Genomic DNA, 14,359 nt, shown 5'->3' on the forward strand with positions numbered 1-14,359 from the left:
GCTGGCGAATCCTTGGTTCCTATGTTGTTTATTTCGCTAAGTCTGCGATTTTTTAAGGGAGATGGAGGCCGCAAAGAATGTTGGATGGACGAGTCAAGAGTTTCTAAAAGCACTTCCGTTTGGGTCTGACCATCGTCAAAATTTAAGCGAACTGGAACGGGACGGGGATCTGGTATAGGTTGAGATGGACTTCTGCTGGAAACTTGACTATGAATCGGTGTTGAAGACAGTTGTTTCTCAGTTGACGACCCCGATTCTTTATTGCTGTTCTGGTTATTGGCTTTCAGTGAAGGTTCTGTAGGCACTAGATTATTTTGTTTGCCGGATGCCGCTAGATCTTCTTTAGATTGCGGTCGAGGTACAGTTTCACTTTCGCTGTTGAAGTCCTTTATCCGTTGCACCTCTTTGTTGGCGTCCACTGCAGATTTTTGTGGTGTCTTATCTAAGTCATGAATCTTAAGAGACTCTTTTGATCCTAATAATTGTGTTTGGATCGCTAATTGAATCTGGGCATGAGTTGGTACCTCTGACGTTACTTTCCTTACTTTGGTCATCGGTGGAAAGTCTTGAAATGCTTCCAGAATTTCTGCATCGGATAGTTCATTTGTCTGATCTAGCTTTCTTTTGAATTGTTTATTAATAAAATCTTTAAGTGCACTAGAGAGCAATGGTGTCGGTAAGTTTTGCTTCCCTGTTTTTTTTTGGTTACATTGCTTCTGTTTTACATTCGTTACAAACTTTTTTTTCTTTTTTAGTTTTTGTTTTAGGATCTCGCCACTGTGGTTAGTTTCATGTTCAGAGCCAGGGCTTTGAGTTATGTGACGCGAGGGCGAGATTGGCCTTTTTTCTGGATGAAAACCGTCGCTAAAGAGACCAGATTTCACCACGGGGACCTTTAGGGTCTCACTGAGCGTCGATATTTCCAAGTCATTCGTAGCTGGAAAGGTACTGGACGAAGCTTCACAAGGAATACTTTGGAGCCTTGACGGGGAGTGAGCATGTACCAGTGCTTTCACTACCCTTGTCGTTGCAACAATTCCCGGAACTGCTGGTGTCGGAGCGACCTCCACGGGGCCTCCCGGCCCTAGCTGCTGCACGTCGCATAGCAGCACGGAGGCGGTAAGAGCGTTCTCCAGGGCCCTCTGGGGAGACCCCACTTCTGCGCCTAGTGGCCCGAGCATCCCGCCTCTCGGAGGGCTCGCACCCACGCCCACGCCCGGAAACCCCAGCTCAGGGGCCTCACCCCGCCGCCCTCCGGCGATCAGAGCCGAGGCACCCCTCGTCCCACAGAGGGGACGGGAAGGCAGAGGCAACTGGGCGGGCGCGAGGCCGCCGCCTGGACCCAGGCACACCCCCAACCGAGCCTCAGGCCACGGAGGAGATCGAAAACCCGCCGAGCCCTCCATGTCCGCTGGGTCCGCCGAAGCATCGAATGGGAGCGTGTCACGGCATCGGGACTCCAAAAGAATAGGTAAAGTTTGCGGAGTTGGGGAGGTGGCTACCAATTCTTTAGACGAAGGGGTCGTTGTAGATGTATTCGGGCAAAATGAGTTACCGTTGCCAGAGTTAGTAACTAATATGGATTCCGACATATTCAGACCCCTGTTTAGCTTGTCCCGAAACTCTGGGCTCTGTGTGGTCGTTAAGCTCAAAGAGGTAATCGTTTTTAGTGAGCTCGTTGCCGATGGAGAAAAAAGACTAGAAGTAGAAGTATGCGACAGGGTCTTAGGAGGGGGTCTTACCTCCTTCTGTCTTTTGACCTGTAGAGATGCTTTGGACTTGAGGCTCTCTGAAAGTTTTGAAGCGCTCCGCAAAGTCCGAAGCGAAGCTTCTACTGTTGGTTCAGATGGGGGGAGACACGATACAGCGGTACAGGCCAGAGTCTCCACTGTAGGCTCCATCCGCTCCTCCTGCAGCGGACTGCTGAAGACTGCACTCCCTCTGCACACCCTCCGCTCACCGCTCCGCGGTGATAATGCTGGTTTTCAAAGAAACTGGCTTCAGTAGACAGAGAGGATAGACTGCTGAAGACTGCACTCCCTCTGCACACCCTCCGCTCACCGCTCCGCGGTGATAATGCTGGTTTTCAAAGAAACTGGCTTCAGTAGACAGAGAGGATAGACTGCTGAAGACTGCACTCCCTCTGCACACCCTCCGCTCACCGCTCCGCGGTGATAATGCTGGTTTTCAAAGAAACTGGCTTCAGTAGACAGAGAGGATAGACTGCTGAAGACTGCACTCCCTCTGCACACCCTCCGCTCACCGCTCCGCGGTGATAATGCTGGTTTTCAAAGAAACTGGCTTCAGTAGACAGAGAGGATAGACTGCTGAAGACTGCACTCCCTCTGCACCGAGTTATTCTGGGGATATGATGTCCGTCTTTTGTGAGTACAACATCTTGAGTACTTAGTACTTGAGTACTTAGATATTGGATGAATGCCAATATGAAATATTCTAACTGGAGATGTAAGTTAATTTTTACTTTAGCTTAAATGACTCTGCACCTATCCCGGATTTTAGTTGAGGCAGAGAGACATTGGATACCCACACTATATATGCATTTAAAAGGAGGGCAAAAAGCAAAAATCACCACAACGATGATACCTGAATTCATGAACAGTAGTAGACATACTGGAATGGTGGTTTTTGCTAATATTTTGTACAGTGTAAGCCAAAGTATTTACTATACCCATGCATTAATTAAGTCCCTACCTCCATGTTTCATTTAGAACTGTTTTTATATTGTTTTAAGTGGTTTTGGATGATTCTTTAATTAAAAGAAAGGTCCCAATTTCTTAGGTATCTGCATTGTGTAAACAATATGTCAAAAAACACTACGGAAGATAACTTGTTAGATAATGTGTGACTGCATTCTGTTATCATTCACAAAATGTTTCTAAACATTTGTGAATGACCACAGTAATACAGAGATGTGATTCAGCAATGGGGGGATCCAGCTACCCCATTCTTGGCATTGGAACAGCCACCAGCTTAATGAGGGGCACTGCATAGCTGCAGTTTAATGCCTGGTCAAGGCCACATTTTTTCAAAGGAATTTGTCTTGCTGGATTTGTTCACAAAGATGGGCATTTCCAGCAAGTAATGAGAAGGATATGTTTAGTTGTTGCTCGCAAGTACAGTAATATCCCTTTGCCATCTCTTCAAGGTTTCCTTTATCTCTATGAATAAAGATTTGCTTGGAATGCAGTTCATTATACAAAAATAATTTGAATGTTCCATTCAACAAAATGATCTGGAAACCTCTGGATTCATTCTCTCCACCATGGATCCCAGATATTGAACCCTACGCCTGTTATAAAAAAGTAAAATGTGGTCCATAGAATCTAAATTATTTATTAAAATATTTTCTATTAGGGAAACACCATCCCACATTACAACTTATCAATACATTGGTTTAGAAACTCTCCCCTTTAACTTAAAGGATGTTGGCTGAGATTTAGCTTGGCTCTGAGTCAAAACGAGGCACTATGAACATGCCAGTCCAAAAGTGGTTGGCTGCTCAAAAAGGCAACTTTATTTGTTTTTCAATTGCACTATGACACTTGAAGTTTTCCCCTCTGAATTATCCCCAAAGAGAACCTTTCTCTTGCCTCCTGGCTAATAAATTTATGTTTTTTAGCCTGTACACTACATAAGGGTTGGGCTTAAATAATCACAAGCCAAGGAAATGTGTTATTACTAGTAAAAAGAAAACTGGATGATAGGGGCATCAAATGCACCCATCCAACCCTGATATTGAACAGGGCCAACCTCAATGCGCCCAAGTTGTTTGGATGTCGCTGGGTGGAAGGAAGGCCAGAAATACCTCACCACACGGTCTCATTATTTTATCCTGGGCAACTGCTGGTTGAGGACTAATGTTTGTGGATGTAACCCCTGAGTGTGGCTCAAAATCTGTGGATAAATGTTCCCTTCCAATGCACACCAGGAACCCCTGTATGAATGTGAACAAAACATTCAGGAACCAGTATCTAGTTCTTGATCAGTCTCCTGAGCAAAACACAACAAAAAATACTGCTTCACCTATTCGTATTTTTATATTTCTCCTTCAGTGGAAAGAACCAGAGAGTCCTACCCGCCTCTACAACATTATCATCTGCAGCAAACATCTCCTATATCGCAGTATCACGGATCAAACCCCTTCCAAATCCACACGAAAAGAAGGAAGAATTGTTGCCTCACCTCCTACTCACAGAAAATATTGATCTGCTGGAAAAAGATGAAAAGAAATATAAAAAGAAGAAAAAGAAGAAACAGAAAAAGCAAAAGCTCCGTCAGTTTAGTGATCTCTGGGTCCGTATTGAAGAGAGGTAACCACAGGCCGTTTTTTATTTTCTCAGAAGTACACCCATTTTAAGAGATGCAGGAGAATTGTGTGGAATGATTTTCGAAGTTTGATTTCATCGAACACATTACATCCTCTTATGCTTCTGAAATACATTCACTTCTATTCACTGAAACCACTGACACCAACTCTCTCTCGAACTAGATACTTTAGATTGCAGCCAGTGGGGTGGATTTCTAGACAGGGTAGCTATGGGTCTAGGCAGATGTGGCCATAGCGTAGGAGAGATACTGCATATTGATTTTTATCACAATGTTTTCATTTGCGTGCTCCAAAGGACAAGGTGCAAGTTTCAGCTTTCACTGCATTGTAAATTGTAGATAATACTATTAGCCAACTAAATAGTAATCATGTTGTTTGACGGATTAAGCTTGAAAGGCAAAAGGTCCCTGCCCGAATTGGAACATATGCAGGCTGGTTTAACAAAGATCTCTGGAGATCTGCATATGTGTCCACCTGGCTCCATGGAATGAATCCAATAAATTGTCAAAGGTACATGTTTTCTCTTCTGCTGCACAACAGCAATTTGCATGCAAAATAACTTCTGACTATGAACATTCTGAACCTAGTAATAAAAGAAACACTACCCACATTTCTAGAATCATATTCTGTAGATCCTGGCAATTTTGGTGCAAGTCACTTTGGTTTTCTGTACCTTGGTATAAATGCAGGATGTAATAAAACCATTTCCCCTCATGTGCATGTATACCCCATGAATGTGCACCTGCATAGGTAGCAGGCATGCATTCATCACCCCACGGAAGAGCCCTTGTGGCCACTTCTGTAATTCCAAAGGGCCACCTATGCAGCAGAAATGGCACGTGGCATCATCCACTCACATTCGTAACCATGCCCAAGTTAACGTGGCAGTTAATTCGCAACTATCTGATGTGATGGCTCTAGAGCATATGTTGTTATATCGTTTTAAAAATAGCTGTGTTCATTAATACATTGGGGGTGCAAATGTGTAAGGATGTTTCTATCTCTTGATCATCTGTATCAGATTATAAATAATCACTATTTGTTACTGATATCAAATAATCTTGAAGTAATTCACAAATCTGATTGTGCCCTTGGAAGTTTGCCTTACATTATATTGCCTCAATAAGCTGTTGACGCGCGACTCCCACAGGAATGTTAAATGGGGCATATAGCACTGGCGTGAGCAGCAGACTCTATAAAGCAAACACTGTGCAGCACATGAAAATAATAGTCTCTAAAAGTCTGCTACAGGCTCATGGCGCCATCTAGCGGTCTCATGCTATTCTGCAAGTATTCCTTGCAGTGCTGAGCAATGCCATACACCCTAAGAGACGTCGACACTGCAGAATGTTCTATCACCGCCAGCCAGCGTTTGTTAGGTTGGATAATAACACACTAAGAGACGTCGACACTGCATAATGTTCTATCACCGCCAGCCAGCGTTTGTTAGGTTGGATAATAACACACTAAGAGACGTCGACACTGCAGAATGTTCTATCATCGCCAGCCAGCGTTTGTTAGGTTGGATAATAAACGTGGGTTCTTGCCAGATATCCCTCTGCCTTTGTGCGCGCACTGGCATGACATGTCTGTCAGAAGAGATTTAATGCAGTTCTTTTTTGGCTTTGGGCAGGTACCTCCCGTGGAGCCTGATTGGATATGCTCCAAGCGCAGGCTCGGACTGGGCCATGCAATTGTCTCGGGCACCAATGAAAAAGTGGCCCCCAGTTGCAAATGGCAATTCATTCCTTTTGTGGCACTGTTTGAGTAGTGCCCAAGGGAGAGTTTTTTGATCAAATGTGATGCAAATGGTGCATTTTAAACAATATTTATTCAGCAACACTGGTTGAAATGACTAGGCGCAGAGTGAATTAACTCATCAAACAGGCCCAAGTTGGCCAAAAAAGTGGCCCACTTTGACCAGACAAACTGTCCCACAACAGCATTTAGAGTTTTTGGTTCGCCCATGGGTCCATTGCCCTATAGGCCAGTCCGAACCTGCTCCTACTGTCATTTGTTTTGCTTGTAACGGCAGCTAGCTACTACCCAGCTTATACACGAATATCATGCAAGGGAGCGACCATTATCGTTTGGGAACTGTGAGAAACCGAATGCCAGTCACCTCAGTCCCACGCGTTTTTTGCCCGAATCGTGGTTAGACACAGGGCATACTGCAAGCCATGGATAGTGTTTTTGGTTGTCCTATGGCTGTGGGTGGGACATGTGCTTATCTGCCCTCAGTTCTAAGCTGCAACAGAGTGTACACTCAGCTGTCGTGCACCATGGAGCTTAATTTGCAACATTGTATCAAGTGGCTGCCTTCTGAACATGCATGATAATAGTATGATTAGAAGCAGAGCTGGGAGTAAGCTTCCAATATGGATGTGTGTTCTCCTGGGCTGGCTAGTACTTGCATGGCCTTATTTCTCTATTTTGTATTATTATTTTGTCCTGCATGCCAACGCAAAGTATTCGATTTGGCCGTTCGTGCTTTTGTGGTTCAGGTCCACGCTTTAAAGCAACATGGCTTGGGATTAGAACTGAATAATGTACCCAACAGCAATAAACATGAAACATATGATAAAAAGAAGAATCCAGTAAAGGCAAAATCAAATGCTCCGTGTCACAAAGCCATAATTGTTACATCAGCAAAGTGTCCTGGTTACAGGTACCTCCAGCCGTGTGAAAAACACAAAGAAGCTACATACAAGTTACCCCATTACAGTGGAGCAGAGGGACCAATTGGAGAATAAGAGCACATAGGAATTGTTTTCGGCAAAGTGAGCTGTAGTGGAAGGTGTAATATTTTTAAATGGGCCAAAGAGGCTATGGGCTTCTCGATTATTACAGTCAGTGTTGATACTTTGAAAATGTTTAGTCTTTCTTTAATGGCCACTACTGGGTTCCTGATTGATTAATTTGACTTTGGTGGTGATTTCATTGCCACAAGTTCATATTGCATTAACAAAATCCTTTCTGAAATGTGGAAGGGAATCCAGGCTCCATGTTTTATGATACCATTATTTGGCAGCACAGTGTTGTAGGCCCTAACATTAGTGCACTTTAACTTTGTGTCTCTATGAGGTGTGTGTCGTTACCCCTATTCATTGCGTACCTAGTGCCTTGTACCTCAAATGAGCAAAATACTTCAAACAGTAATCAGAGGATTTTGTGCTTGTCTTTAGTTAAGTACATTTCAAGTATATTCACAATTGGCATCCTTAACCGACTATTGATGAAGCACTACTATGGGATTCTTTCCACACTCATAAGGCAAAAGATTACGATAGTAATAATAAAATGTATTTGATTGAACAATGGAACTACAATATTAACAATGATAATTAGGCATTCCTAATTAGCAGTCCCTAGAAACAGTGCAGTGGGTGCTAGCCAACCAGAATGCTAGGTTTCTGAACATTATGTGCTGGAATTGTTTATCCCAACCTAACATTCCAATATGGGTTGCACTGTGGCATTAGTAACCCGTTCCACAGGCCACACCAGCGGATAACAGCATGGCAGCCTGAGTTAACGAAGAGAGAGCAGTTAACAAGGGCACCACGATGTTACACCCCGGTGTAGGCCATGGAACGGGTTACTAACGCCATTAGCTCCCGGGTTACCAAAGCGGTATCACGGGATACTAAAATAAGCTTATTTTCCTTCGATGAACCACATTCAATGAATGAAAATACTTTACCAAGATGGACGACATGGTTCTAGAAGGCGGGGCTCCATACGGACCTATCTTCCATTAGCATGGCGGCAAGAAATCCAAATCCAGGGAAGCTGCTGCTGCACCGGCAGGTGGCCCTGCTGCCACCACAATCAAGTAAGTGGGTTGGGTCTATTAAAAAAATAAGGGGAAAGAAGGGAAAAGGGGTCCTGCTTTGCCAAAAGGAAGTCTGATGCAGCTACACAGTTTTCATAGCAGTATTCAAAGAAGTAACATTTGTAACGATATATTGAGAGACCACCCTTAACATGGTGAGTCCCCACCCCACCCCCTATTAAGGTGCCACATAATAAATCATGTATCTTGTTCAAACTAGCCCTATCTATGATTCATATAGATCCATGTAGATCCATTGCCCTGTGCCAACAATGAGCAAATAACCTGGCTGGGGTACAGAAAGAATTGTATTTAAATTATAGGTTCAATGGCTATTTGCACCATATGATTACACACTGGTGAGGCACCTTCTCTGTGGCACAAAACAAAGCTTCAATACATACATTTACTTTGGGGATGTTACCTTTAAATTTCACTTTTGTCCATGGAACACAGGCTAAATAACAGTTCCACTCTCTTGCCACATGAACCACTTTTATGTCAAAATTAAATAATACCGTAGAACATTACTAGATCATGAACATCAGTGCTCCTTGATAATGTTTACATCGGTTTTCAAAACAATTTCACATCGAGCTCTTGGTATGTTTCATTTCCCTGCACACTTGAAAATGCTAGCAGTTTTGAAATCACACAGACTTTTGAGAATACATTGGATTGATAGAACCCTCTTTCCTGCTTCACCCCAAAGCAATACAACATATTTCTGCTATCAGGATCACTTTCTCACTCTCAGGAAAGAGTGTGCATTTTTCAATGGAGAATTACACTTGGTTTCACTTTGCAAAGCACTTCTCTTCCGAGCACCAAAATCCCAGGCTTCAGTTACATTCAGAAGCCCTCTGTTTAAAGGCCAGGACTGGGGAGTGGTGACAGTTAGTAATTTTGTTTTTGGACAAGGACAACCCTTTCCTTTAGGGAAGTCTGTGGTTGACAGGAAACATAGGTGTACCCAATTATATTAACAGACTATAGTTTCTAAAGTACCCTGGGCATGAAATGTGTTAATTTCGAAGGTTAACACATTTACCCCATGGTGTTTGGCTATAGGGTAATTAATTACATTAATATTATTTAAAATATACTAAGGATCTACTTCCGTAACCTTGCACGCTACTTTCATTGGAAATCTCTGTTTTTGGTGCTCAAGAAAGTCAGCAGGGCTCCTCTTAGAGGGGCACGACAGGGACATCAGAATCCACTACCAGCTCGGGATATTATCCAGGCTCAATCACTCTATTCAACCTCTGCCCCCTCTCCTGGAGTGGGTTCCAAACAGCTTCAGTATTTCCCAATTTCTGTCTCCAAGGCAAAGTTAACCTTGCAACAATCTTTTGGTCCTTACACCCAGATGATATCCAGGTAGGTTAAATTCTGCCACCTTCTTTCAGTATTTTGCCCAGGTGATTGATAGGCATGTCTGTCCTCTCTGGCTTGTGCGTCTACTTTTTAACCTCTGAGCTACGCCTCTGAAATATTAAAATATGGAAGTGTTAACTTATTAGCCTTGAATTTTCATTGGACCCCTTATGGCACTCCACCCCAACGTCCAACCCCTCTCTGCCGATAGGCTCTTGGAGTTCTGAAACTCAAATCCTGGGAAGAATGAATACACCGACCAGAGTTTTTCACCTAAAAGGCTGATACATGACAAAACTTTGCATTTTACAAATCAACATTACAACCTATATATATTCTGATTTGGCTGATCATGGCAGATTTATCAAGATGACTCCCGATCCGGCAGGCTGTTGCAGGTGCAAATTGCAATTTTTCGCACTTTATACAAAAATCATAATAGTTATGAATGGGACATTTTCTACCCAGTTATCTAATTTAATAAGCCACCTGCCCCCCAACATTTGGCTTCCTAACATTTTTGGGGAAGCTAAAAACACAATTTTGATTGGTACAGGGTTTCCAAAAATCAATTTAGATACCCATGACATTGCCATAACGGGCTCATAATAAGCTTTAAAATGACACCGGAATAGCCTTGGTGCGACTTAACGTTGCTGAGAAAATGAAAAACGTTGATAGTCCATTTAAACTAATGGAAATGTTCAAACATATATGCAAATCCTAACTTTCATTTCACAATGCAGGTTTCAGTTCTCTTGAAACATCTTCCCCAGGCTCTGCGGCCTCATTGTTAGTTTAAGCCTGGAGTTTTGTTCTCTCAAGGCTTATGGTTATCCTGCTGTTTATCTCAGAGAACAGACCCCCAATAAAATTCCTTTTTCACTGCTTGAGTGTTCTGCATAGCAACGGACTCCTCATGAAATCGAAACTTACAGTCATGCCTCTAGCAACAGTCCTTTAAATTGGTGGGGGCTGCATTTCTTTGGGCCCATAAGGCCTTTTAAATGTTGTATCTTGAAGAAAATATTGCCTTTTCAATCTGTTGTGTTCCTTTTTCATGTGAAGCCTTGTATTTATGTTTAATAACTTGAATCTTGCCATCACTGTTCTAGGCCCTTCTCATGATATGTTCATTTTGACAAGGGAAAATTATTCTCCAAGTCTTTACTTGTAGCTGTGAAATGCACACACTTTTAGTTCGGCATTGCAGTTTGTGTCTGCAAAGCCCTGCTTTCCATGTAGAATAATCCTTTAATTGTTCTGGGCTTGGTCAATCACATCCCAGGCCCTTTTGAATCATTGTATTATGAAAGGATGCCATTTTGTCTGTCAGCTCACTGTGTGCCTTTTCCATTCCTGGCCTACATGGCCTTTCAGTTCATATGATCCTCGCTGTCATTAAACCCCACAGATGTGATTATGTTTTGCACTTGAAATTGCCCTAAGTGCCTTTGCAAAACCTTTACAATGCAGAGCAGTAATGAGAACAATTTAAATATGTCTGGTGCCTGGATTCTGCAGAAAATAGACATATACAAATATATGTTTTATATAATTGTGTCTAGATCACTATCCCAGCACAATGGGGTTACTATTGTACTTTCGAAACTGAGGGCCTGTTTTACAAACATGTTTTCAATGGGACTTTCCCATGTTAATACATTTATGTAAAACAGGCCTAAATGTTTCCAAGTCTATGCACTTAACCTAAAGAGCTGTTATGTGGTTAACCACAAACATTTTTCCAATTTGGGGTTATCTGGGGATACATAAATCAGAGTAAAGGGAGTGGCAATACATTTTTTCCTGTCCACTTCATAAATAAAGTATAACGAATGTAGTCCCGGATGTGAGCACATTTTGTGTTTTTGGGATGACCTAAGATACCGGGGTGTTGCTAAGAAATCGAATGTGTGAAGAAATACTTCACTTTCTATATATGAGATTTTAAATCTTCATTCTTCTATCATTCATATATTGTATTTCAGTAAAACATAACTCTATACGTATACAACACCAATAAATGTATGGTGGGTTTAAAAAGGCTTGAATACAACCCTATCACCTGAAATGCGAAAGTAGGATTATCCATTTGAGCCAAGTTACACATTCCACAATGCCACCTAGTAGCCGTCGCTGGAGCCTCCAGTTCAGAGCCACATCAGGAAGGCATTGTCGGTATGAGCATTAGCCTAAATGCAAGCCGTTTGCTCCAGGAAATTGTGTTTGTCTTACATGGAGGTGCTACTTTATACATAGCGTTATCAACCCAAGACAAACATGTCCCCATGCTGCCTAACAACGACTGTATAAAGTAGAACTTCACAGTAAGGCAAAGACAATTTCCTGGAATAAAGGATTTGCATTTGGGCTAATTTTCAACGAGAGCACTACTTGCTCAGGATTGAGTCTAACACTTGGAACACTGGGTATTTGGACAGCTGGCTTAGACAGCTTCTGTTCGACAGTTAGGATTGTGGCAGCTTGCCATTCCACCTATGCAAGGGTCTAGCGCATATATGCTGCAGGTTTTATAAAACCTAACCGCTGGAATTACAATTGCACACATTGAGCCCATACACTTCTGTGACCATGATTTCAACACCAGGTACCAAGAGATGTCAGGCTTCTCCTAAGCTGTTAAGTGGAATTCACTGTTATTGTCATGTAAGCAATCCTGACACACAGTCAGTAAAACTTTGTGGAATGTGGTGGGTGGATCAGCAAGAAGACGAGTGAAGGGTTCTTCATTCCAGAAGCAGCAAAGCATCAGAGTGTCTGATGGAGACCCTATCTTGGCTTGTGGATACTACTGGCAGTACAGTGTCAAAATCAGGTTTGGACCTCCCACAGCCTACTAATAATAAGGCAGACGTATAAGAGAGCTTCTCAAGTAGATCTACTAGACTGTTACTTGCTGCAAGCTATAAGCACACATCATCCATATTGTTTTCTATTGGCTACTTCAGTATCTGATGCCAGCCAGAAACAATGTGTAGGTTGAAACTAAGTCTGGCTAAACATGCAGGGGAACAGTTTTCTTTCAGCAAAGGCATGCCCTTCTCACTCCATCACAATTTGTTTCACTTATTGACATCAAAGACATCAATTTAAGGTTGTCTGGGTGGGGTATGGGGGAGTGGAGTACACCAGGCTGCAAATGGACATTAACCATACTGCTTCTGAATCTAACAAGTGTTACCCTACTGACAAATCCACTATATGCTTGGTCGCCAAAATTCCACTGGCCCTAATCTCCCACCCCCAACAGATAATCTACCCTCCTACATCCTGACATCGTTGTGTCTGGCGTGAAATCCTTAGCCAATGCTCCATCATAAACATGCATCGACTAAATGTACACGCTCAAGCTTTTTCCCATCCACCTATGAGAGTGCTGGCCATATCCCTTCCGACCAAACTTACAAATGATCAGCTATCTGAAAGCTGCAACAATGTATGCCATGGCCTCATTAATGCGTGTTCACCTGGTAACATAAACTGTCTTCCAATAGCTTGAAAATGTACACTATCCAACTTTTAGGCATCATGAAAGAGAACTCCTTGGTAGCTGTGTTTTCTTTAATCCTTCCAGCAAATTAGACCATAAATAAGAAGGCCCTTCTTTATGTTACAGTATTAAATCATGGATTGAACAACACTTGGAGCAATTAGGGTGGGGAGACGAGTTAAATTGCATGCTACTAGCCAGCCATAAAAAAGTCACTCGCCACCTCAATTATATACATATACACAGCACACCATTTCTTAATCGCCAAGTCAAATATCCCTAGCCAATGGCTAGTGGCGAGTGCTCATTTTGGGGCAGACTGAATAGAAATAAACCACAAATTCCAAACACGAAGATTTAAACATATAAATATATTCTATAATGGCAATGGCTACAATACTTGCACAAAATGAAACCTTTTCCCAATGATGTGGCAAAACTCCACCTATTCAGGGCCCAATTCTAAGCTGAATGAAAAAATACTTTGTTCCTTCAGGGAATGACACTTTTCTGTGCTGCATCAGATTTACTTCCAAACTTGGTGGATTGGAATATCATCATAGCTTTTTAGTCGTCAATTGTCCTACAAGCAAACGACAAAGAATGCAATACACGGGTTAAAAACAAAAGTAAGCAAAAAATATCTACTAAAGTGCAGTAAAGGTAGCATGAGTGGAGTTCCTATAACAAACCTTTACGTTACAACCATGATCGATACAAAAACATAGAAACAGCAAAAACTGGATTAGGGCATTTTTATTGTTTTACAACAATTTTCAGCAATAAAAATTGTTCTTATATTAAAAGCATTTAACATTGGTTTCAAATACATTTGCCTTGGCCCCTTTTAAAATGGGCAAAGGCAAAGAACGTGTGTTTCAGATTGCTGCATATTAAGACTATTTGGAGTCACTTTTTTCAATAAAGCACCCAATGGTAGAGTCCTCAGATGAAAGTTCATGTACATAGTCCGGGCAAGGGAAGGTTCCATAATATCATGATCATTTTCATATCCCTAATCCTCTTTGTGTAAACAATACCTGCAAAGAAGAGGTCTCTATGGGCATCTCTCATAGATATACTCTTCTGAAGTCCTGAATTTTTCCAGGACCAATAACTTGGTTTGCCAAGTAATAGTACCAGAACAGTCCCAGATGTTTCTACAACCAATTTTCACAGCCAAGTCTTGTTCATATTTATACCATGGCCATCACCTACCACCTTCTTTGTTCAATACATCAGTTAGTGGAAAGTACAGAAAATATGCAAGAAAAGAGAGAAT

General features: G+C 42.1%; 1 protein-coding gene across 2 annotated transcripts in view; it reads left to right on the forward strand.

Annotated features, from left to right (window-relative positions):
* The window catches only part of LOC138510595 (metalloprotease TIKI1-like), a 367,802-nt gene that overhangs the window by 339,079 nt on the left and 14,364 nt on the right, over positions 1 to 14,359 (forward strand). For both annotated transcript variants that reach the window (XM_069626362.1, XM_069626361.1), the window contains exon 6: positions 4,074 to 4,331. In XM_069626362.1, the coding sequence (XP_069482463.1) occupies positions 4,074 to 4,331 (258 nt within the window). The remainder of the gene's footprint in view (positions 1 to 4,073; positions 4,332 to 14,359) is intronic.

The sequence above is a fragment of the Ambystoma mexicanum genome, chromosome 6p (genome assembly GCF_040938575.1).
Source record: "Ambystoma mexicanum isolate Mex_15411 chromosome 6p, UKY_AmexF1_1, whole genome shotgun sequence".
NCBI lineage: Eukaryota > Metazoa > Chordata > Amphibia > Caudata > Ambystomatidae > Ambystoma > Ambystoma mexicanum.